Raw genomic sequence first — 26,888 nt, 5'->3', positions numbered from 1 at the left:
AATAATGAGTGATGTTGAGCATCTTTTCATGTCTTAGCCATCTGTATGTCTTCTCTGGAAAAATGTCCCTTTAGGTCTTTCCCACTTTTTGATTGGATTGTTTATTTTTCTGATATTGAGTTGTATGAGCTTCTTATATATTTTAGAAATTAATCCTTTGTCAGTTGTTTCATCTGCTATTATTTTCTCCCATTCTGAGGGTTGTCTTTTCACCTTGTTTGTAGTTTCCTTTGCTGTGTGAAAACTTTTAAGTTTAATTAGGTCCCACTTGTTTATTTTTGTTTTAATTTCATAGGTTATGGGTCACAGAAGATCTTGCTTTGATTTATGTCATTAAGTGTTCTGCCTATGTTTTCCTGAAAGAGTTTTATAGTTCCTCTGCCTATTTTTAAATCAGTTGTTTGCTGTTTTTGATATTGGTTATGTGAGTTCTTTGTGTATTTTAGATGTTAACCCCTTATCTATTATTTGCAAATATTTTCTCCCATTCCTTAGGCTGACTTTTAATTTGGTGATGATTTCACTATATAAAAACTTTTTACTATGATGTAATCCCATGTATTTATTTCTGCTTCTGTTTCCCTTACCTGCAGAGACATTTCTAAAAACATATTGCCAAGACTGATGTCAAGTGTTTTCTCTAGAAGTTTTATGGTTTCAGGTCTTGCATTTAAATCTTTAATCCATTTTGAGTTTTTTTTTTAATATGGCATGAGAAAGTAATCTAGATTGTTTCTTTCGCATGTCTAGTTTTCCGAGCACCACTTATTGAAGAGACTGACTTTGCCCTTCGTATGCTCTCGCTTTTTTGGTTGTAGATTAATTGACCAAGCATGAGTTTATTTCTGGGCTCTCTGTTCTGTTTTTTTGATCTGTCTGTCCATTTTTGTAGCACGACCACTCTGTTTTGATTTCTGTAACTTTGTAGTATAATTTGAAATCAGAGAGTGTGATACCTCCAACTTTATCTTCTTCTTCAAGCTTGTATTGGCTGTTCAGTCTTTTGTGTTTTTATACGAAGTTTAGAATTATCTGTTGTAGTTCTGTGAAAGATGCCATTGGTATTTTGATAGGGATTGCATCTAATCTCCAGATTGTTTGGATAGTTTGGCCATTTTTAATATTAATTCTTCCAGTCTATGAACACAGATTTTTCTCCATTTATTTTTGTCATCTTCATTTTTTTTTTTTATCAGTATCTTATCATTTTCAGAGTACAATTTGTTTATCTCCTTGGTAAGATTTATGCATAGGTATTTTGTTCTTTTCAGTGGAACTGTAAATAAGACTTTTAATTTTTCTTTCTTATAATTGTTACTAGTGTATAAAATGCCACAGATTTCTGTATATTAGTTTTGTATCTCACAATTTTACTGAATTCATTAATTAGTTCTTTTAGTATTTTGGTAGCATCTTGAGGATTTTCTATATACAAAATCATGTAATCTGCAAACGATGAGGTTTACTTCTTCCTTTCCAGTTTAGATTCGATTTATTTCTTTTACTTGTCTGATTGCTGTGACGAAATACAAGTAGCAAGAGTGAGGGCTTCTTTTTCTTTTTATTTGTTTTTTATTGAAATATAAAAATACCAATATAAAATATAAAAAACCCAATATAAAAATTGGTTTACAGTGTCATATTCACTTCAGGTTTTTAAGGTAGTGCTTCGGTATTTCTGTAGATTATACTCCGTTTAAAATGGTTATGAAATGATGGCGATGTGTCCCTGTGCCGTACAGTATAGCTTTGTTACCTATTTTATACCTAGAAGTTTGTACCTCTTAAGCCCCTGCCCCTATCTTGTGTCTCACCCACTCCTCTCTCCACTGGTAATCACTAGTTTGTTTTCTGTATCTGTTTCATTTTATTCATTTGTTTATTTTTTTAGATTCCACATATAATGGAATTCCACATATACAATATTTATCTTTCTTTGTCTAACTTAAGTCACTACTGAAACACTATGTTACAAACCTGAAATGAATATAACGTTGTAAATCAACTATATTTCAATTAAAAAAAAAAACCAAAAAGCATTATATCTCCTAGGTCCATCTATGTTGTTACAGTTGACAGGATTCATTCTTTTATTATGGCTGAGTAATATTACGTTGTGTGTATGTGTGTGTGTGTGTAGTACATCTTCTTTATCTTTTTATCTGTTGGACACTTAAGCTGCTTCCACATCTTGGCTATAGTAACGCTATGATAAGTAACACTATGAGCATTGGATTGATGTGTCTTTTCAATTTATTGTTTTCATTTTCCTTGAATATATACCTGGAGTGGAATTGCTGGATTATATGATAATTCTGTATTTACTTTTTTGAGGAACCTGTATACTGTTTTCTGTAGTGACTTTCAATTTACATTCCCAACAACAGTATGTGGCATTTCCTTTTCTCCACATCCCTGCCAACATTTGTTATTTTTAGACTTTTGGATAATAACCATTCTCACAGGTGTGACGTGATACCTTTATGGTTTTGATTTGCATCACTCTGATGACTAGAAATGTTGATTAACTTTTCATGTGACTATTGGCCACCTATATATCTTCTTTGGAAAAGTGCCAATTCTCGTCTTCTGTTCATTTTTTAATTGGATTGTTTGTTTTATTGATATTGAATTTTATGAGCTGTTGACATATTTTGGATAGTAACCTCTTATTTGTCATTAGCATTGCAAATATTTTCTCCCATTCAGTAGGTTGTCTGTTCATTTTTGCTGTGCAAAAACTTTTAAATTTAATTAGATCCTGTTTATTTTTGCTTTTGTTTCTTTTGTCATAGGAGTCTGATCCAAAAATGTACCACATGATTTTTGTCAGGGTTCTGCCTATAATATTCTATGGCTTTAGGTCTTCCATTTATGTCCCATAATGAGTTCATTTTTTCATATGGTGCAGGAAAGTGTTCTAATTTCATTTTTTGCATATAGATGTTCAATTTTCCCAGCACTCCTCAGGACAGATGGAGGAGACCGTCTTTCCTCCACAGTGTATTCTTGCCTCCTTTGTCATAGGTTAACAGGCCGCAGGTTCACAGTTTATTTCTGGGCTTTCTATTCTGCTTCTGTTCATCCGTGCCTGTTTTGTGCCAGGACCATACTGTTGTGACTTTACTGTAGCTTTGCAGTATCAGCTGAACTGAGGGAGCGTGGCACCTGCGGTTTTGTTCTTTTTTCTCAAAATGGCTCTGGTTATTCTGGGTCTTTTGTGTTTCTATACGTAAATTTTAAGATTATTTGTTCTAGTTCTTTAAAAAAATATGATTATGTTGATATTAATTGCATTAAACTTTTAGATTCTTTGGGTAATTTGGACATTTTAGCCATGTTACTTCTACAAATTCTTGAACACAGGATCTCTCTCCATTTCTTTGTATCATCGCTCCCCTTCATTAATGTCCTATAGTTTTCAGACTTCAGGTCTTTCACATGATTAGTTGAAGTTTATTTGTAGGTATTATCTTCTTTTTGATGCAGCTTTATATGGGATTATTTTATTGTTTTCTTTTCTGATTATTCATTATCAGTGAATAGAAAAACAGATTTCTGTATATTAATCTTTTATCCTGCATCTTGACTGAATTCATTTATTATAGTAGATTTTTTTATATCATCTTTAGAATTTGTTATGTATAGTGTCATGTCACGCAAACAGTTTTACTTCTTCCTTTCCAATTGTATCCTTTTTTTTTTCCTTCTCTGATTGCTGTGACTAAAGACAGATGGTAAGAGTGGACATTCTTTTTATTCCTGGTCTTAGAGAAAATACTTTCAGCTATTCACTATTGAGTGTAATGTTGGCTGTGAGTTTGTCATATATGGCTGTGTTATATTGGTATATGTTCTCTGCATGCCCAATTTGGTGACTCTTTTTTATAAATGGATTTTCATTTTGTATGGAATACCTTCTTCAATTTCCTCACTTAATGTGTGTGTAACTTTAGATCTGAAGTAAATCTCTGCTAGGCAGCATTTATATCATTATTGTTTTTATACCCAGTTAGGTGCTCTGTTTCTTTATTGCTGTTTTGTTAATTGTTTTCAGATTGTTTTTATAGTTATTTTTTGTTCCTTTCTTCTCCATTTGTTCTCTTTCCTTATGATTTGATAACTTTCTTTAGTGTTTAGTGTGATATCCATTTTGGGAATTCCAAAAAAAAATCTGCTTCCTTGACTACGCTAAAGCCTTTGACTCTGTGGATCATAACAAACTCTGGAAAATTGTAAAAGAGATAGAAATACCAGACCACCTTACCTGCCTCCTGGGAACCTGTGTGCAGGTCAAGTAGCAACAGTTCAAACCAGACATGGAACAACGGACTGGTTAAAAATTGGGAAAGGCATACGTGAAGGCTGTATATGGTCACCCAGCTTATTTAATTTATATGTAGAATACATCATGCCAAGTGCTGGGCTGGATGAGGCACTGGCTGGAATCAGGATTGCCAAAAGAAATATCAACAACCTCAGATATGCAGATAATACCACTCTAATGGCAGAAAGTGAAGAGGAACTAAAGAGCATCTTATTTATTTATTTATTTTACTTTACAACGTAGTATTGGTTTTGACATATATTGACTTAAATCTGCCATGGGTGTACATGTGCTCCCCATCCTGAACCCCCCCTCCCACCTCCCTTCCCATCTCATCCCTAAAGAGCATCTTGAAGGTCAAAGAGGAGAATAAAAAAGCTGGCTTAAAACTCAGCATTCAAAAAAGAAGATCATGGCATCCAGTCCCATCACTTCATGGCAAATAGATGGGGAAACAATGGAAACAGTGACAGATCTCATTTTCTTGGGCTCCAAAATCACTGCAGACAGTGACTGCAGCCACTAAATTAAGAGACTTGCTCCTTGGAAGAAAAGCTATGACAAACCTAGACAGCATATTAAAAAGTAGAGACATCACTTTGCCAACAAAAGTCCATATAGTCAAGATATAGTTTTTCCAGTAGTCATGTACGGATGTGAGAGTTAGACCATGAAGAAGACTACTGGCCGAAGATTGATGTTTTCAAGCTGTGGTGCTAAAGAAGACTGGAGAGTCCCTTGGACTGAAAGGAGATGAAACCAGTCAATTCTAAAGGAAATCAACCCTGAATATTTGTTGGAAGGACGGATGCTGAAGCTGAAGCTCCAATACTTTGGCCACCTGATACAAAGTGCCAGCTCATTGGAAAAGACCCTGATGCTGGGAAAGACTGAGGGCAAGAGAAGGGGATGACAGAGGATGAGATGGTTGGATGGCATCACTGACTCAGTGGACAAACTCAGGAGGTAATGGACAGGAAAGCCTGGTGTGCTGTAGTCCATGGGGTCACACAGAGTTGGACACAACTTAGCAACTGAACAGCATAAGTGTTACATTTGGACTCTTTTTTCTTTTTTGTGTATATATATGTATATTAAAGTTTCATGTGTAACAAAACAAAATTTTATGGTAACAAAACAAAAATATTAGTTTATTTTTTTCTTACCCTTATGTTCATATGTAGCATCATTTATATTTACATATATATACTAATTGGCTTCCCAAGTGGTGCAGTGGTGAAGAATCCACCTGCCAATGCAGAAGATGTGGATTGTATCCCTGGGTCAGGAAGATCCCATGGAGTAGGAAATGGCAACCCACTCCAGTATTCTTGCCTGGAGAATTCCATGGACAGAGGAGCCTGGTGGGCTACAGTCCATGGAATTGCAGAGTCAGACATGACTGAGCACTTACCCCACACACATATGTAAATATAAAATCATTGTTTTAAATTCATGATCTATTAAGTTTATACTCATTCTAACCACAGTACATTTTAATGCCCTCACCCCCATGTTTAATGTTTTTGTTGTCATATTTTACATCTTTCTGTTTTGCGTATTCCTTAACTACTTACTGTGGATATGGATGATTTTATTACTTTCATCTCTTAACCTTCCTGCTAGCTTTGACCTTTAATATATATTTTCCTTTGCCAGTGAGTTTTTTCCTTTCATAATTTTCTTTCTTCTATTATGGGCTTTTCTTTTCTACTTCGTGAAAGTCACTCAGTCATGTCCAGCTGTTTGCAACTCCGTGGACTGTAGTCCACCAGGTTCCTTTGTCTATGGAATTTTCCAGGCAAGAATACTGGAGTGGGTTGCCATTCCCTTCTGCAGGGGATCTTCCCAACCCAGGGATCAAACTGGGTCTCCTGCATTGTAGGCAGATTGTTTACCGTCTGAGCCACCAGGGAAGCCCCTAAGTCCTTTTATTATTTCTTGTAAAGCCTCTTCAGTAGTACTGAACTCTTTTTGCTTTTACTTGTCTGTAAAACACTTTGACTCTCCTTCAAACCTGCATGATAACCTTGCCAAGTATTGTGGCGGTAGGTTTTTTCTTTTCATCCCTTGAAAGATATCATGCAGTTCCTTTCTGCCCTGCAGTTTCTGTTGAAGTTAGCTGATGGCCTTATGGGAGTTACATCATATGTAACTAGTTGCTTTTCTCTTGCTGCTGTTAAGATTCTTTCTTCATTTTTAATTTTTGCCATTTTAATTATAATCTTTCTTTGTGCAGGCATGTCACATTCCTCTTGTTTGGAAATTTCTGTTCTTCTATAACTGGATATCTGTTTCCTTCTTAAGGTTAGGGAAGTTTTGAGCCATAATTTCATTGACTAGATTCATTGACTAGATTTTCTACCCCTGTTCTTTCTCTTCTTCTTCTGGAATACCTATAATGTGAATATTAGTATGCTTGATGTTGTCTCAGAGGTCTCTCGTGAACTAGTCTCACTGTTAAAATCCTTTTTTTTTGTTGTTGTTCCTCAGCTTGAGTGATTTACATTACTGTCTTCTAGCTCTCTGATCAGTTCCTCTGTATCATGTAATGTACTGTTGATTCCTTCTAGTATATACTTTCATTTTAGTTCTTAAACTTTTAGTACTCTTCGGTTCTTTATATTTTCTCTTTGAAATTGTCACTGTGTTCATCCCTTCTTTTCTGAAGTTTCACTAGCATATTTATAATCATCATCTTGAACTATTGGATCAATTGCTTATCTTTGTTTAGTGGTTCCCTGCCCCCCCCCCCCCCCCCCGCCAGGTTATGTTTTTCTTAAATAACGAAGCCACTCTTTTCATGTATTTATTTTTGGCTGTACTCGATCTTCTTTGTGCTTGGCTCTCTCCAGTTGCGGTGAGCAGGGAGTATTCTCTGGTTGCAGTGTGCAGGCTTCTTACTGCAGTGGCTTCTCCTGTTGCAGAGCACAGGCTCTGCGGTGTGCAGGCTCCAGAGCGTGGGCTCGCTAGTTGTGGCACACAGGCTTAGTTGTCCTGCACCATCTGGATTCCTCCTGGACCAGGGAATCTAACCTGAATCCCCTGCATTGACAGACAGGTTCTTAACCACTCGACTACCAGGGAAATCCCTGATGTGATGTCTTCTTCCTTCACCTGGAGCATTTCTTTCATCACCCAAATTTCAGTTTCATTTCTCTTTATTACATGGACCAGTTACTTCTTCCCATCTTTAGAAGTAACCTCTTGGTATGACTGCAGGCCTGCTGGAGTGCATGGTAGGCTTTCCTCATGGTTAGCTGTGTCACCCTGTAGGGCCTACGGCTGCTGCTGTCTTGCTGATTTGGGGTGGCGTAGGCTTCCCAAAAGGTTCACACGTGACCGGCAGGATTGGGGCTGGTGCTAGCTTGCTGCAGGGCAGGCCTGGTCCTTGGCACTAATAAGCTAGAGGGAAGATTTGAGATACTGGTTGCCCATGCTGGTAAATGAGGTAGAATGAGCTGCCTTGAATGGCTGCCGCCAGCTTCTCTGTCCCCAAGGATAGTCCCAATCACTTCTTGCCTCTCTCAGAGGCACTGGAAGGTCGGCAAGTGGGAGGGATCTGAACTAGGCTACTTTGAAACTACTGGCTCTGCTCTATGACTCAGAGACTGTGAGATTTTGCATGCAGCTTTTAAGAATGGAGTCCCTGTTTCCTATTGCCTGTGGGATCTCTCTCATATGCAAGCCTTGAAGGCTTTCAAAGCCAGACATTCTGGGAGCTTATCTTCATGGTGCAAGCCCCCTGCCTGGGAGCCCAATGTGGGATTCAAATTCCTTGCTCCTTGTGGAGGACCTCTATGACTATCATAGTCTTCTTGCTGACCTGGGGATGTATGTCCTAACGATAGTATATCTTCACCTGTTACTTATCTTGTTGTGGCTTCTTCTTTATGTATTTAGTTGCAGAATATCATTTCTGCTAGTATTCAGGTGGTTCTTATAGATAGTTGCTCTGTAATTAGTAGCTCTGTAGTGGTTTTGTTGTGGCTGTAGGAGGAAGTGAATACAGGGTCTTCCTACTCTACCATCTTAGTCACGTCTCCAGTGCTTATTCCTGATATTGCTTTTAATTGTGAATATTGTTGTGATTTAACTGTAAATTTAAGTATATATAGCCATATTCATATACACTCCTAGTTCTTCACTCAAATACCAAAGAATTTAAAATTTGCATTATTTTAAAGCAACTAATCAGTTAATAGATAAATGTTATTCAGCTAATTCTCTTATATAAAGTTTTTCTAGCTAAAACCTAACCAAAAAGTTACAGAAAATAAGATCAAGCCACTTTGAAGAATACTTATGGTCCTTATGAACACCTTTTGCTTTCTACATGTATAGTAATTGACCTTTTTGACCTTTTTTAAAATAATACAGTTTGTGTAAAATGGAGAAATAGTGCCAGCTTCTAGGTAACACATGTATATAAATAATTAGAAGTTAACCAGTGCTGTAAAGCCATGTAGAAGTTATGTCTCTTTTTCTTAGCTAATGATTAATAGGCATCAGTTTAACTTCCGTATCATTACCAGATCTTGTATATATATATATATTTTTTTTTTTTGCAAAATTTGTGTTGTTTCAAGGGCTCTGAAGACATGTAGCTTTCTCAAATGAGGGATAAAATGTTTATCATTCTTCCCTTTGGTAAGTGTCATCTTTGAGGTATCTTAGTCAAAATTGAGACTTCTGCAATAAATTTCTGGTTTATTAAAAGGCATCTTCATGGCTTTTAAAATTTTAACTTGTGAATATCTTCCAAATATTAAAGTATAGTATATTATGAACAGATATATTTTATTACATGCTAGCCATATTGACCTACGAGGGGCTCGTCTTTCAGAACTGAGAATGACTAGCAGTAGCATTTCACCTTTGCATCTCTTTTCCCCACAGGTTTATTTATGTTTACCCAATGTACGATCGCTTACTGAAGGACACTGCTTGATAGTCCCTCTGCAGCACCATAGGGCAGCTACTTTACTGGATGAAGACATCTGGGAGGAAATTCAGGTCAGCATGATAATGCTCATGATCTCTGTTATGATCCAGAACAATTTTTACACACGATTGTGACAAGTTCTAACAAGTTTTATACCTTCATTCAAAGATTTTACACTCTAAATTTATATACATTTCCATAGTTGTGTATACCTGTGGGTCATGATGTTATCACCACTCACTACCTTTTTACTTTATTGAAAGCTTTAAACAAATACTTCTAATGAGATACGATTGTCATATAATGTATTCGTTTCAGGTATACAACTGATAGCTTTTGTCTACTAAATGAAGTTTGACCAACTAATTATATTTATTTAAAATAAAAATCAGTGTAAGATTTCTAATAATTGCTTTTGTTAAACATGAAATAATCATTCTTGCCAAGGTAAGCTAATAAATTACAGCCAAAAAGAAGGATGTTTTCAGATAATAAAAGGTGATTTTTGGAAGACAGTGATTTATACTTAGTGACTGTCATATTTTCCTATAATGGCATTGACATTTTCTACTACTGTGATATTGTCATGATTTTGTTACCAGGCTAAATTTCCACACGTTTCCCTTATAGCCTGGCTGACATTTGGATTCAGGGATTTTGTGTGTGTGTGGTTGGGGGAGTGGGGGGTGGTTGGTGAATCTTTAAGAAATTGAAATGCACAATATGGGTGAAATTGCTGCTAAATGATTTCAAGACCTTATACTCACCAAAACAGGAAGAAAGAAAAAAAGCACTTGTTTTTCCAATGGTTGACAAGTGAATAGGGGTTATAAGAACCCCTAATTAGAAACCATGAAAATTTTAAGACTTCATAAGAGACTAATCATGGGTCTCTTTAGAAGACAGGTCATGGTAGAGAGTTCTGACAAAATGTGGTCCACTGGAGAAGAGAATGGCAAACCATTTCAACATTCTTGCCTTGACAACCCCATGAACAGTATGAAAAGGCAGAAAGATATGACAGTAAAAGATGAACTTCCCACGTCAGTAGGTGCCCAGTATGCTACTGGAGAAGAGTGGAGAAATAACTCCGTAAGGAATGAAGAGGCTGAGCCAAAACAGAAACAGCACCCATTTGTGGATATGTCTTGTGGTGAAAGTAAACTCTGATGCTGTAAAGAACGATATTGCATAGGAACCTGGAATGTTAGGTCCATGAATCAAGGTAAATCAGAGGTGGTCACACAAGAAATGGCCAGAGTGAACATTGACATTTTAGCAATCAGTGAACTAAAATTGACTGTAATGGGTGAATTTAATTCAGATGCTCATTATATCTACTCCTGTGGGCAAGAATCCCTTAGAAGAAATGGAGTAGACCTCACAATGAACAAGAGAGTCCGAAATGCAGTACTTGGGTGCAGTCTCAAAAAGGACAGAATGATCTCTGTTCGTTTTCAAGGCAAACCATTCAATATCATAGTAATCCAGGTCTATGGCCCGACCAGTAATGCTGAAGAAGCTGAAGTTGAACGGTTCTATAAAGACCTACAATATCTCCTAGAATTAACACCACAAAAAGATGTCCTTTTCATCATAGGGGACTGGAATGCAAAAATAAGAGGTCAGGAGATACCTGGAGTAACAGACAAGTTTGGCCTTAGAGTAGAAAAGGAAGCAGAGCAAAGGCTTACAGAGTTTTGCCAGGAGAATGCGTTAGTCATAGCATACACCCTCTTCCATCAATGCAAGAGACCTTTCTACACATGGAGATCACCAGATGGTCAATAGCAAAATCAGATTGATTATATTCTTTTCAGTCGAAGATGAGCAACCTCTATATAGTCACCAAAAACAAGATCAGGAGCTGACCATGACTCAGACCATGAACTTGTTATTGCAAAATTCAGACTTAAATTGAAGAAAGCAGGGAAAACCATTAGGCCATTCAGATATGACCTAAATCAAATAGCTTTCTTTTATTTAGTGGAAGGGATAAGTAGATTCAAGAATTAGGTCTGATAGACAGAGTGTCTTAAAAATTATGGACAGAGGTTTGTAACATTGGACAAGAAATGGTGATCAAGACCTTTCCCAAGAAAAAGAAATGCAAAAAGCAAAATGATTGTCTGAGGAGGCCTTACAGATAGCTGAGAAAAGAAGAGAAGCAAAAGGTAAAGGCAAAAAGGAAAGATAGACCCATCTGAATGCAGAGTTCCAAAGAATAGCAAGGAGAGATAAGAAAGCCTTACTCAGCGATCAGTGCAAAGAAACAGAGTAAAACAATACAATGGGAAAAACTAGAGATCTCTTCAAGAAAATTCAAGCTACCAAGGGAACAGTTCATGCACAGATGGGCACAATAAAGGACAGAAATGATATGGAACTAACAGAAACAGAAGATATTAAGAAGTTGCAAGAATACACAGAAGAACTATACAAAAAAGATCTTCGTGATCCAGATAACCACAATGGTATGATCACTCAACTAGAGCCAGGTGTCTTGGAGTGTGAAGTCAAGTGGGCCTTAGGAAGCATCACCACAAAAGAAGCTAGTGGAGGTGATGGAATTCCAGCTGAGCTATTTCAGATCCTTAAAGATGATGTGTTAAAGTGCTGCACTCAGTATACCAGCAAATATGGAAAACTCAGCAGTGGCCACAGTACTGGAAATGGTGTTTTTACTCAAGCCCCAAAGAAGGGCAATGCAAAAGGATGTTCAAACTACTGCACAATTGCATTCATTTCACATACTAGCAAAGTAATGCTCAAAATTCTCCAAGCCAGGCTTCCACAGTACATGAATTGAGAACTCCCAGATGTTGAAGCTGGATTTAGAAAAGGCAGAGGAACCAGAGATCAAATTGCCAACATCCATTGGATTATAGGAAAAGCAAGAGAATTTCAGAAAAACATCTACTTTTACTTCAGTGACTATGCTAAAACTTTTGACTGTGTGGATCACAACAAACTTTGGAAAATTCTTAAGGAGATGGGAATACCAGGCCACCTTACCTGCCTTCTGTGAAACCTGTATGCAGGTCAAGAAGCAACAGTTGGAACCTTACATGGAAAAACAGACTGGCTCAATTTGGGGACAGGAGTATGTCAAGGCTGTATATTGTCATCCTGCTTATTTAATTTATATGCATAGTAGATCATGAGAACTGCCAGGCTGGATGAAGCACAAGATAGAATCAAGACTGCTGGGAGAAATATCAATAACTTCAGATATTCAGATGACACCACCTTTATGGCATAAAGCAAAGGGGAACTAAAGAGCCTCTTGATGAAAATGAAAGAGAAGAGTGAAAAAGCTGCCTTAAAACTCAGCATTCAGAAAACTAAGATCATGGCATCTGGTCCCATCACTTCATGGCAAATAGATGGGGAAACAATGGGAACAGTGACAGACTTTATTTTCTTGGGCTCCAAAATCACTGCAGATGGTGACTGCAGCCATGAAATTAAAATGCTGCTTGGAAGAAAAGCTAAGACCCACCTAGACAGCATATTAAAAAGCAGAGACATTATTTTGCTGACAAAGTAATAGTCAAAGTCCGTATAATCAAAGCTATGGTTTTCCCAGTAGTCATGTATGGATGTGAGAGTTGGACCATAAAGAAAGCTAAGCACCGAAGAATTGATGCTTTTGAACTGTGGTGTTGGAGAAGACTCTTGAGAGTCCCTTGGACTGCACGGAGATCCAACCAGTCCATCCTAAAGGAAATCAGTCCAGAATATTCATTGGAAGGACTAATGCTAAAGCTGAAACTCCAATACTTTGGCCACCTATTGTAAAGAACTGACTCATTGGGAAGACCCCCGATGCTGGGAAAGATTGAAGGCAGGAGGAGAAGGGGATGACAGAGAATGAGATGATTGGATGGCCTCACTGACTCGATGGACATGAGTTTCAGCAAGTTGCAGTATCTGGTGATGGACAGGGAATCCTGGCATGCTGCGGTCCATGGGGTCAGAAAGAGTCAAACTCGACTGTGTAAATGAACTGAAATGAACTGAACCTGAAATTATACCATTAAACTCATATGGTACTTAAAAGTACCAAATGAAGTATGGAGAAGTACTTAAAACTGTGTGTGTGTGTGTCCTCCTTGAGGCTATAGGTGATGTTTATACATTTTATAATATTGAACTATTTTTGCATCACTACTGATTTAGTGATTTTAAGGTTTCATTTATAATCATGACATCTTAAGTCTGTCTTATTTGCTGTTGTCCAGATCTAACAGTTAAACCAGAAGAGAATTATGAAAAAATCTGAAGTAAAGAATTTATTAGATAATCTTTAGAGTATCTAAATTTTTATTGTTGTTGCTATTGTATTTAATCTACTTTTTCATTTTTTTAAAAAAGTGGTTTTCAGGTATATAGTTCCATTCTAGTAATTATTTTCCTCTTTCTAATGTTATAAAATTCTCACCACAGAACTATGTGATTACTCAATAAATAACAATTAATTGAAAATATGCATAATAAATAAAAATTCACAAGTTGTGCCAAGTTAACAAAGAAAGACAATTTTTAAAACTATATTATAAAGTCAAACATACTTTCCATTTGGCTGGTTTTTGTTTTGTACATGTATCATTAAACATGTGAAGATAACTATCTGGGATATAATTGAATGAGAAAATAGAGTTATCTGTTGTCACTTTCTGATTTGTCTGAAACAGCTTGAGTTATATCACTGGTATCTTCTTCACTGTTGTTGCAAACAGCACCGAATTCACAATACGTTGAGACAGCTAAAGTTAATTTCTTACATCATCATCCATTGTGGAAGTTTGCCTTCAAGAAGTAATTCAGGCATTCAGATTTCTTCCATGATAAGCTTCTCCTGTGGTGGAATTCTTCTCTTTCACACCCTTGGTTTGAAGAAAATAGACGTGGGAAGACACACCACCTTTTGATAACTCTTTTATTTATTTATTTATTTTTTAAATATTATTTTATTAGTTGGAGGCCAATCACTTCACAACATTTCAGTGGGTTTTGTCATACATTGACGTGAATCAGCCATATAGTTACACGTATTCCCCATCCCGATCCCCCCTCCCACCTCCCTCTCCACCCGACTCCTCAGGGTGCACTGGTGCACTGGGAGGACCCTGATAACTCTTTTAAAAAACACATATCATTTCCATATCCATTACCCAGAACTAAACATGGCCCCACTTAAGTCCCAGAGATATGGGCAAGTTTACTCTTCTTGTTTGCTCAAGAAGAAAAAAATGATACAATTTAGTGAACACAGCCTTTAGGGGGAAGCATTTTTATATATAGATAACAGATTGGAGGCATGGAAGGTATAAAATTGAAATGATCAATATTATCATGTAGATATTTATACCTATGTTTTATTATTTTTTTATCATAATTTAACTATATTGTCTGTACATTGTCTCCATTTATGTGATTTTAGAAGGTATAATACCAAAGTCAGACAATTTTTAAAGGGGGAACCAATTGTCTGTAATCATCTATAATGATTTAGCTAACAGTCACCTACTATGAGACCATAGGTATTAGCTAAGACTTCAGCAGCAGATTATCTGAAGTGAAGAGACTATGCTGAACTTACACTTAGCTGTGGTTAGAAATGAGTAGTGAATCCTCTATCTGTTGCTTATTAGGTAGCATTTTAGTTCATGTCAAGTTACTTTATTTGATTGTTTTTTTCCCTACTTGCTCTTGTTTTATAAAAGGAGTGAAAAATAGAATAGTGACGAGGGATCAGTATTAAATAGTCAGAGGAGACCTCATGGGAATCTGGAACTCCCACCCTCTACCCAGCAGTAATTTGTATCCTTTCCCTGTTTTGGGTGTCAAGAGAGGCTTGAATGGCAAACCTGAACTGCTGTCTCCACGTGGCAGAAACTAGGCAGGGTCTTAACATAACCTGGTTGAATCTCTAGGAAATATGCTGAATGAAAATTTGCAAGGTAAGGATCAGCACACATATAAAGGGTACCAGCAAATGAAGTTACTTTGAGGTTAGAAAACAATTGGAAGTGAATTCTGCTTGTCTCACTGAATTTAAGGATGCCTACCTGCTCAGAGTACTTTTTTTTTGGTTTTTGGATGTTTTTGTATGATTTTACTATTAGTTCTATGTAATTTACCATGTAATTTTGATTTTATCACTTCCTTTTCTTAGTTTACTGAAACTGTTTGCGATATATACATAATACTGAGCAGAGTGAGTTTCAGTTAAAAAAAATGTTGCTTAACTATGTGAAATGTGGTAGATTTAGAAAGTAAAGTAACTATAAGGTAACATTATAGAATTCCACCATTGTTTAATATTTCTTTTTTATTTTAAAAGAATTTGCTACACTTTTTATTGTTTTCATATTTTGAATCTCCTATCAGTGCTTTATTTACCTAGCCATTTTGCTTTCTTCAGATGTTTAGAAAATCGTTGGTGAAAATGTTTGAAGATAAAGGATTGGACTGTATCTTTTTAGAAACGAATGTGAACATGAAGAAACAGTACCATATGGTTTATGAATGTATTCCTCTCCCAAAGGAAGTGGGTGATATGGCTCCCATCTATTTTAAGGTATTTATAATAGTCTTTACACACATATTTATTTTTTACTGTATTATGGTTTTATGAATACAGTTATCTTTATTCTGATATTTTTCTCCTATATACTTATCAATTTTATATCATTAAGAAATGATGTAAAGCACAAAAATTCTGCTGTTTAAATTTTCGAAGAAAGAAATTTGAAATTTTGACCTTTAAAAGCATGCTTATTTGTAAGTGTGAATATACTATCAAATAGTGATTTATAATTTCTATGTTAATTTGTCAAATGAAAAATCAGAGTTTTACCTTGAAGTACTTTCAAGTCAAAATCATAGTCATAACTCTACAAAACTTACCATTGAAGTTCATCAGAGCCAGAGATAGTTATATGCAAATAGTACAAATTACAATTGCTGAGATAAGTTACTGCTGTCTTAGTATTTAATATTTCATCATGCTATTTGTAAAAAGAAACCAAGATCTAACCTTGCCATGCATTTTTAAAAATTACAATAAATGATTAGTGTTCTTAAATGATTAGGTTTCATTATAATGTTCGAGCATGCATCTGTGTGTGCTCAGTCACTACGCCGTGTCTGACTATTTTGTGACCCCAGGACTGTAGCCTGCCAGGCTTCTCTGTCAGTGGGATTTCCCAGGAGTGTGTTGCCATTTCCTTCTCCTTTTCCTGACCCAGGGATCGAATCCGGATCTCCTGCTTGGCCTGGTGGTTTCTTTACCATGGAGCCACTAGGAAAGCCCATAATGTTCAGGCAGGTTTAACTAAATAACCTGTGTTTAATACTGACCTGGGTGCAGTATAATTTATAGACTAATATAAATTTGTAAATGTAGAACCATATATGGGATTGTAACATCTACATTCAGAAAAGATAATGTTTTGTTGAGGTGATAGAAACTTGCAAAGTTAAGACAGTGTAGGGTGGTAAAGTTTAATTAATATGGACTGCAAATCCCAGTAAAAAGGATTATTTTTAAAAAAGAATTATAAAACCTATTAAGGTTGATAAGGTGGTGAAAATCTACTTTTCCTGTAGAAATTTTGAAAAACAATCTGATTGTTTGCTTGGAAATGTCATGCTATTAAAGTGCAGAAGAACAAGCCAGATAATCTGCAACTGCATATCAGTCCTGTGTTAAACAAAATCAATTGAGAAAGAGATTATTATGCTTTTCTTCAGTTTCTTTTCTTTTTCCCTTATGCTTCCTCAGTAGAGTACTAGATTAGGAATGTAAGTATTGAAGTATATAGCGCACAACATAAGCAGCTACTGTTGCTCAGTGGTGGGTGACAGAAGTATCATCTTTTAGAAGAATGATGTATCACTTTCCTATACTAACTCTCATATTAAAGATGTGTTTGATTTGTCTTCAATTTTCTATCAAATGTACTATATTATAGTGTCAACACAAGAAACACATGTCTTTTAAATAGGGAATAGCAGTACACTGTGCTTACTTGAATGTTAATTTCACATTTAAATTTGCTTCATTATAGTGATGTTATATAAAAATGAGAGTATTTTATACTTATTATCCTAGTGCTTATTTCTATTAGATATTTTTTTATAATAAATGTTAGTCATTATTAATTAGCTTAGAAAAGTCTTATAATTCCATTTCTGTGTCTTTTTTCCCCATACAATTTTACTCCTTTTTTCTGTAACCAGAAGTAGTTCAAGTATTTGGTTACCAGAAAGCACATGAATAGCTGTTGTTATAGTCAAAGAAGAGCAATAAAGCAAATTGAATTTCTTTGAGTTGATGTATGTGAATTGAGTGGGCTTCCCAGGTGGCTCAGTGGTAAAGAATCTGCCTCCCACGAGGGTGGGATGATTTGAAAGAATAACATTGAAACATGTGTATTAACATATGTGAAATAGAGGACCAGTCCAACTTAGATGCATAAAATAGGGCACTCAAGCTGGTGCACTGAGACAACCCAGAGGGATGGGATGGGGAGGGTGGTGGGAGGAGGGTTTGAGACCGGGGGACACATGTAGCACCATGGCTGATTCTTGTCAATGTATGGCAAAAACCACCACAATATTGTAAAGTAATTCAGTTCAGTTCAGTTCAGTCATTCCATCGTGTCCTACTCCTTGCAACCCCATGGACTGCAGCATGCCAGGCCTCCCTGTCCATCACCAACTCCCAGAGTTTACTCAAGCTCGTGTCCGTCGAGTCGGTGATGCCATCCAACCATCTCATCTTCTGTCATCCCCTTCTCCTCCCACCCTCAGTCTTTCACAGCATCAGGGTCTTTTCAAATGAGTCAGTTCTTCGCATCAGTTGGCCAAAGTATTGGAGTTTGAGCTTCAACATCAGCCCTTCCAGTGAAATTTCAGGACTGATTTCCTTTAGGATGGACTGGTTGGATCTCCTGGCAGGCCAAGGGACTCTCAGGAGTCTGCTCCAACACCACAGTTTAAAAGCATCAATTCTTCAGCACTCAGCTTTCTTTATAGTCCAACTCTCACATCCATACATGACTACTGGGAAAACTATAGCCTTGACTAGACGGACCTTTGTTTGCAAAGTAATATCTCTGCTTTTCAATATGCTGTCTAGGTTGGTTATAACTTTCCTCCCAAGGAGTGTCTTTTAACTTCATAGCTACAGTCACCATCTGCAGTGATTTTGGAGCCCCCAAAAATAAAGTCTGACACTGTTTCCACTGTCTCCCCATCTTTTCCCGTGAGGTGATGGGACCAGATGCCATGATCTTAGTTTTCTGAATGTTGAGCTTTAAGCCAACTTTTTCACTCTCCTCTTTCACTTTCATCAAGAGGCTCTTTAGTTCTTCTTTGCTTTCTGCCATAAGGGTGGTATCATCTGCATATCTGAGGTTATTGATATTTCTCCTGGCAATCTTGATTCCACTTTGTGCTTCATCCAGCCCAATGTTTTTCATGATGTATTCTGCATATAAGTTAAACAAGTAGGGTGACAATATACAGCCTTGATGTACTCCTTTTCCTATTTGGAACCAGCCTGTTGTTCCATGTCCAGTTCTAACTGTTGCTTCCTGACCTGCATACAGATTTCTCAAGAGGCAGGTCAGGTGGTCCGGTATTCCCATCCTTTTAAGAATTTTCCACAATTTGTGGTGATCCACACAGTCAAAGGCTTTGGCATAGTCAATAAAGCAGAAATAGATGTTTTTCTGGAAGTCTCTTGCTTTTTCGATGATCCAAGATGTTGGCAATTGGATCTCCGGTTCCTCTGCCTTTTCTAAAACCAGCTTGAACATCTGGAAGTTCACAGTTCACGTATTGTTGAAGCCTGGCTTGGAGAATTTTGAGCATTACTTCACTAGTGTGTGAGATGAGTTCAATTGTGTAGTAGTTCGAGCATTCTTTGGCATTGCCTTTTTTTGGGATTGGAATGAAAACTGACCTTTACCAGTCCTGTGGCCACTGCTGAGTTTTCCAAATTTGCTGACATATTATTGAGTACAGCACTTTCACAGCATCATCTTTTAGGATTTGAAATAGCTCAACTGGAATTCCATTGCTACCCCTAGCTTTGTTCATATTGTTGCTTCCTAAGGCCCGTTTGACTTCTCATTACAGGATGTCTGGCTCTAGGTCAGTGATCACACCATCATGATTATCTCGGTCGTGAAGATCCTTTTTGTATAGTTTTTTTGTGCATTCTTGCAACTTCTTCTTAATATCTTCTGCTTCTGTTAGGTCCATACCATTTCTGTCCTTTATTGAACCCATCTTTGCATGAAATGGTCCCTTGGTATCTCTAATTTTCTTGAGGAGATCTCTAGTCCTTCCCATTCTATTGTTTTCCTCTATTTCTTTGCACTGATCACTGAGGAAAACTTTCTTATCTCTCCTTGCTGTCTTTGGAACTCTGCATTCAAATGGGTATTATCTTTTATTTTCTCCTTTGCTTTTTCGTTTCTCTTCTTTTCACAGCTATTTGTGAGGCCTCCTCGGACAACCATTTTGCTTTTCTGCATTTCTTTTTTGCATTACTTGTGTACTTGTAATTAGCCTCCAATTAAAATAAGTAAGTAAATAAATAAATAAATAAGAATCTGCCTCCCAATGCAGGAGCTGCAAGATACATGGATTCGATCCCTGGGTTTGGGAAGATCCCCTGAAGGAGGAAATAGAAGCCACTCCAGTATTCTTGCTTGGATAATGTAATGGACAGAGGAGCCTGGCAAGCTACAGTCCACGGGGTCGCAAAGAGTCAGACACAGCTGAATGACTGAGCATGCATACATGCTATGAATGGAGTAGGAAAATTGTGAATTTTGATGTACAGGAGTATAGAATGAGTAAGATAGAATCAGTTTGGTTGAAGATCAGACTTGCATGAAATCAAGAAATTGCAATTTTAAGTAACAGAAATTAAAGGCTTAATTCATTCAAAATAATAACCTAACATGTATATTATACCCTATAGCTAATTCACTGTACTACTTTATTTTTAAACTGCCTCTTTGTATTTACTTGTATATTTTCATTAACAAATGGCTATTTCTTAGAAAGCCATAATGGAATCTGATGAAGAATGGTCTATAAACAAGAAATTGATTGATCTCTCTTCAAAAGACATCAGAAAGTCTGTAAGTATTACTTTTTCTTAATAAAAGAAATAACCCTACTGTTTAGAATCTTTGTAATTTCCATATCTTATTTGAGAAAGAGACCATTTGGCTCAGTGACCAGAGTTGAAGTAAATATAATTCTACAGATGAAGAAGAAATTATTTTCATCGTACCTGGTCTAGGAAATCCTTATTTGTTTAATGGCTTATATGAATATTTATTCCTGATTTTCCGGCCCTCTGCAATTGTAGTTCTTATAATTGGTTATGACAGCCATAAGACTGCCGTGAAAATTCTTCTTATGAGATTCTCAGCCATGAAAGTTCTTCTTATGAGATTCTCTGACTCTGTGGGCCAAGTGAGGAAAGATGCTTTCTTGTTACTGAATTTGTAATGAGAAAAACATTTTTCTTTCCTAAAGATCCTGTTTTGAGTTTAAAACTCTCTTTCTCGCTCTTGTTTTGAGGGTGTAGGTGCTTATACATAGGTTCACTGTTATGTTCCTTTAAAATAGTAGTTGAGCTAGATTATAAATACATTTTTCTTTTAGAGACTTTACTAACCATGCTTCATAGTTTAATCTTGATTTTCAGGTCACGTTTTATTTTTTTTTTTTTTTTTTTTTTTTTTTTTGCATTTTTTTTTTTTTTTTTAATATTATTTTATTAGTTGGAGGCCAATCACTTTACAACATTTCAGTGGGTTTTGTCATACATTGACATGAATCAGCCATATAGTTACATGTATTCCCCATCCCGATCCCCCCTCCCACCTCCCTCTCCACCCGACTCCTCAGGGTCCTCCCAGTGCACCAGGCCCGAGCACCTGACTCATGTATCCCACCTGGGCTGGTGGTCCGTTTCACCATAGATAATATACATGCTGTTCTTTCAAAACATCCCACCCTCACGTTCTCCCCCAGAGTTCTGCCCATTATACAGAGTGAAGTAAGTCAGAAAGATAAAGAACATTACAGTATACTAACACATATATACGGAATTTAGATAGATGGTGGCGATAACCCTATATGCAAAACAGAAAAAGAGACACAGAAATACAGATCAGGTCACGTTTTAAATTGAAGTAACACTTAAGTTGAGTACTTCTGTAATGACCTCCTTCTTTTCTTGAAATACACATTAAATGGAATAGATATATAATACAACTATAGATTTCTTTTCCTTTTTCTATGAAAAGAGTATTATATGAATGTATATTTGAGTGCCTGCTATTTACCTGCCAGTGTTCTAGGTACATTTATACATAATGAAGCAGAGCAAAGACTTTTTGTAGCTTAGATTCTGGTTCAAGAGTTGTGAACTGCATTCTTGGTACTAAGTCTAGCCTCCTGCCTGTTTGTGTGAATGAAATTTTATAGTAACATAGATATATCCTTTTATAAGGACTGTTTTTGGCTGCTTTCATGCTACAAGGGCAGAATTGAGAGTTATAAGAAAAATTTTATGATCTGCAATGCCCAAATTATTTTATTTAAATTAAAACTTTTATTATAGGTTTTAATTTTTTAAAAGTTTTTAAAATTTTGCTGACCCTTATTATAGAAGATATCACTAGACTATTTCTCTTGAATTTCTTTTGGAAATCCAGACTCCTGATACATGTGACCAATAGAATCTCCTATTTCCTTTCTTATATCCCAGACAAAAGATTGAAATCTGCATTATTGGAGAAAATTTTAATTCAAAAGTAAAACCATTTGTATGTCTTTTCTCTTTTTAAAAGTTAAAAAGAAATTTAGTATAATTTTGAAAGTTTAGTTTCCATTTACAGTTATTACAAATATTGGCTGTATTCTCCATGTTGTGCAGTACATCCCTGAGCCTGTCTTGTACATGGTAGTTTGTACCTTCAGCTCCGCCACCCCGTAGCGCCCTGCTCGTCGGTCCCGGTAACCCCAGTGTGTCCTCTGTATCTGTGTGTCTGCTGCTTTCCCGCTTTATTCATTAGCTTGTTGTATTTTTTAGATCCCACGTATGAGTGATATCATACAGTATTTGCCCTTCTCTGCCATGTTTCAGCTCCCACAATGCCTAGAGCCATCCACGTCCATCCCTGTTGCTGCAGATAGCAAAATTCTGTTCTTTTTAACATCTTTATCCATTCATCTGTTGATGGACACTTAAGATGCTTTCATATCTTGGCTATTGTAAATAATGCTGCTATGGACATTTTCCAACCAGTCAATCCTAAGGGAAATCAGTCCTGAATATTCATTGGAAGGACTGATGCTGAAACTGAAACTCGAATACTTTGGCCACCTGATGTGAAGAACTGACTCATTGGAAAAGACCCTGAAGCTGGGGAAGATTGAAGGCAGGAGGAGAAGGGGATGGCAGAGGGTGAGATGGTTGGATGGTATCACCAACTTGATGGACATGAGTTTGAGCAAGCTCCGGGAGTTGGTGATGGTCAGGGAATCCTGGCATGCTGCAGTCCATGTGGTTGTAAAAGAGTCAGACATGACTGAGCAACTGAACCTGAACTGATGAACATTTGGCTTTTTATACAATTCATGGGGTTCTCACGGCAAGAATACTGGGGCGGTTTTGCCATGCCTTCCTCCAATGGACCACATTATATCAGAACTCCCCAGTGGAAACCATCCATCTTGAGTGGCCCTGCGTGACGTGGTTCATAGCTTCATAGAGTTAGACAAGCCCCTTCAGCATGACAAGGCAGTGACCATGAAGGAGACCAGAGATCTCTTCAAGAAAATTGGAATAATCAAAGGAACATTTCATGTAAATATGGGCACAGTAAAGGACTGAAATGGTGAAGACCTAACAGAAACAGGCGAGATCAAGAAAAGATGTCAAGAACACATAGAAGAACTATACACAGAAGATCTTAATGACCTGGATAACCACATTGGTGTGATCACTCACCTAGAGCCAGACGTATTGGAATGTGAAGTCAAAAGGGCATTAGGAAGCACTGCTGCCAATAAAGCTAGTGGAGGTGATGAAATTCCAGCAGCTCCTAAAATCGTAAAACATGATGATGTTAAAATGTTGCATTCAATATGTCAGCAAATTTGGAAAACCTAGCAGTGGCCACAGGACTGGAACAGGTCAGTCTTCGTCCCAATTCCCAAGAAGGGCAATGCTAAAGAATATTCAAACTACTGGACAGTTGCACTCACTTTCCATGCTAGTAAGGTTCACTTTCCACACTAGTAAAGTTATGCTCAAAATCCTTCGGGCTAGGCTTCAGCATTACATGAAACAAGAACTTCCAAGATGTACAAACTGGGTTTAGAAAAGGCAGAGGAACCAGAGAGGAAATTGCCAGCTTTGACTGGATCATAGAGAAAGCAAGGGAATTCCAGAAAAACATCTATTTCTGTTTCATTAACTATGCTAAAAACTTTGACTGTGTGGGTCATAACAAACTGTGGAAAATTCTTAAAGAGATGGGAATACCAGATCGTCTTACTTGTGTCCTGCAGAACCTGTGTGAAGGTCAAGAAGCAAGTTAGAACCTTATATGGAACAACGGACTGGTTCAAAATCAAGAAAGGAGTACAGCGAGGCTGTGTGTCATCACCCTGTTTATTCAGCTTATACACGATGTGCTTAGCTTAGTACATCATGCTAAGTGCTGGGCTGGATGACTTACAAGCTGGAATCAAGGTTGCCAGGAGAAACATCAACAACCTCAGATATGCAAATGATGTTACTGTAATGGCAGAAAGTGAAGTGGAACTAAAGAGCCTCTTGATGAGGGTGAAAGAAGAGAGTGGAAAAGCCGGCTTAAAACTCAATATTAAATTAACTAAAATGGCATTCGATCCCATCTCTTCATTACAAATCGAAGGGGAAAAGGTGGAAGCTGTGAAAGATTTCCTCTTCTTGGGCTCTAAAATCCCTGTGTATGGTGACTGCAGTCATGGAATTAGAAGACGATTGCTTCTTGGGAGAAAAGCTGTGGCAGACAGTGCTCAGTCGCTTCAGTTGTGTCTGACTCTTTGTGACCCAGTGGACCATAGCTCACCAGGCTCCTTTATCATTAGGATTCACTTCCTCCAGGAGATCTTCCCCACCCAGGGATCGAACCTGCATCTCCTGCCTTGCAGGCGGATTCTTTACTGCTGACCCACCAGGAAAGCCCATGACAAACCTAGACAGTGTATTAGAAAGCAAAGACATCATTTTGCCGTCAATGGTCTATATAGTCAAGGTTGTGATCTTTCCGGTAATCATATACAGATATGAGAATTGGACCATAAAAAATCGAATAATTGATGCTTTTGAACCATGGTGGTGGACTCTTGAGAGTCCTGTGGACAGTGAGGAGGTCAAACAAGTTAATCCTGAAGGATATTAACCCTGAATATTCATTGAAAGGACTGATGGTGATCCTGAAGTTTCAGTACTTTGGCCATCTGATGCAAAGAGCTGACTCATTGGAAAAGACCCTGATGCCGGGAAAGATTGAAGGCAGAAAAAGAAGAGGGCAACAGAGGATGAGATGGCTGAATGGCATCACCAAGTCAATGGACATGAACTTGGGCAAACTGTGGAAGATGGTGAGGGACAGGGAGGTCTAGCATGCTGCAGTCCATGGGCTCGCAAAGAGCAGGACATGACTTGGCACCTGAACAACATCATAAACATTTCTATGCATATACCTTTTCAAATTAGTGTTTTTGTTTTTTGCAGATATATATACCCAGGAGAGGAATTGCTGAGTTATATGGTAGTTGTATATTAAGTTTTTTAATAAACCTCTATACTGTTTTGCCCAGTGGCTACACCAATTTACATTCCCACCAATAGTGTTTGAGTGTTCTCTTTTCTTCATATCCTTGCCAACTTTGTTATTTGCTTTATTTTTAGCAGTAGCCATAAAGGTGTTAGGAGATATCTCATTGTGGTTTTGGTTTTGATTAGCATTTTCCTGATGATTAGTGATTTTGAGCATCTTTTCATATGCCTGTGGCCATCTTCATTCCTCCTTGGTAAAATGTCTATTCAGTTTTTTATCCCCTTTATAATTGGGTTGTTTGTTTGTTTTCATATTGTGTCGTATGAACTGTTTATATATGTTGGATTAACCCCTTATTGGTCATATAATTTGCAAAAATTTTCTCCCATTTAGTAGGTTGTCTTTAAATTTTGTTGATAATTTCCTTTGCTGTGCAAAAGCTTTTAAATTTACTTAGGACCCATTTGTTTACTTTTGCTTTTTTTAATATACTCCAGGAGATGGATTCAAAACTTTTGCTGTGATTCATGTCCCTGAGTGTTCTGTGTTTTCCTGTAGGCATTTTATAGTATCTGGCCTTAACTTTAGATCTTTAATCCATTTTGACTTTTATTTTTTGTATGGTGTTATAGAATGTTCTCATTTCACTTCTTTACATATATCTGTCTAGTTTTCCCAACACTGTTTATTGAAGATACTGTCTTTTGTTCATTGTATATTCTTGCTTCTTTTTGATGACCATAGGTGTGTGAGTTTATTTCTGGGCTCTCTATTCTGTTCCATTGATCTGTGTCTATTTTTAATGCCAGTATCAAACTGTTCTGATGGGTGTAGCTTTGTATTAAAGAGTATAGTCTGAAGTCAGGGAGCATAATTCTTTCAGCTTTGTTCTTCTTTCTCAAGATTGTTTTGGCTATTTGGGGTCTTTTGAAGATATAATCTTCCCAAACTGAGCCAAGCACAAATAGAAAAGATGAATGGACGAGTTACCAGTACTGAAATTGAGTCAGTAATTTAAAAATTTCCAGCAAACAAAAATCTAGAACCAGATGACTTTACAGCTGAATTCTACCGAACATTTATCCTTCTGAAACTATTCCAAAAATTTGCAGAGGAAGGAACGCTTCTAAATTCATTCTATGAGTCCAGCGTCACCCTGATACTAAAACCAGACAAAGATATCACAAAAAAGATTAGAGTTCAGTATCACTGATGAACATAGATGAAAAAATCCTCAACAAATAACAGCAAACTGAATCCAGCAATATATTAAAAAGATCATATACCGTGATCAAGTGAGATTTAACCCAGAATTGCAAGAATTTTTCAGTATTCATAAATCGATCAATGTGATACACATTAACAAATTGAAAATAAAAACCGTGTGATCATCTCAATAGATGGCAGAAAAAACTTTAGATAAAATTTGGCATCCATTTATGATAAATTTCTCCAGAAGGTGGGCATAGAGGGAACATACCTCAAAATAATAAAGGCCATATATGACAAGCACACAGCTAACATTTACCCACCTCCTGTTGCTCCCTGCTAAAGTCAAGGCTTCTCAGTGTACAACAAAATTAGAATTAGGTTTTAACAACAATTTAGAATACAATAGAATTATATTTTTGGCTAGACTTCTGAAAGAAGGATACCTTTTAAACTTAGGTAAGAAGAACCCACAAAGTTAGCAGATATCATTGATTTCATATTAAATCTCTTCTCTCTCACTAAC

At 36.9% G+C, this 26,888-nt stretch overlaps 1 protein-coding gene across 1 annotated transcript in view; it reads left to right on the top strand.

The window, feature by feature from the left end:
- CWF19L2 (CWF19 like cell cycle control factor 2) overlaps positions 1-26,888 on the top strand; it is a 152,697-nt gene that overhangs the window by 111,752 nt on the left and 14,057 nt on the right. Inside the window, exons 14-16 of the mRNA XM_065945197.1 lie at positions 9,227-9,343; positions 15,703-15,858; positions 20,363-20,443. Of these exons, the coding sequence (XP_065801269.1) occupies positions 9,227-9,343; positions 15,703-15,858; positions 20,363-20,443 (354 nt within the window). The remainder of the gene's footprint in view (positions 1-9,226; positions 9,344-15,702; positions 15,859-20,362; positions 20,444-26,888) is intronic.

Source organism: Muntiacus reevesi, chromosome 9 (genome assembly GCF_963930625.1).
Source record: "Muntiacus reevesi chromosome 9, mMunRee1.1, whole genome shotgun sequence".
In the NCBI taxonomy this organism is placed as follows: Eukaryota; Metazoa; Chordata; class Mammalia; order Artiodactyla; family Cervidae; genus Muntiacus; species Muntiacus reevesi.
The sequence above is the reverse complement of the archived record's forward strand: the minus strand, read 5'-3'. Positions and strand labels throughout refer to the sequence as shown.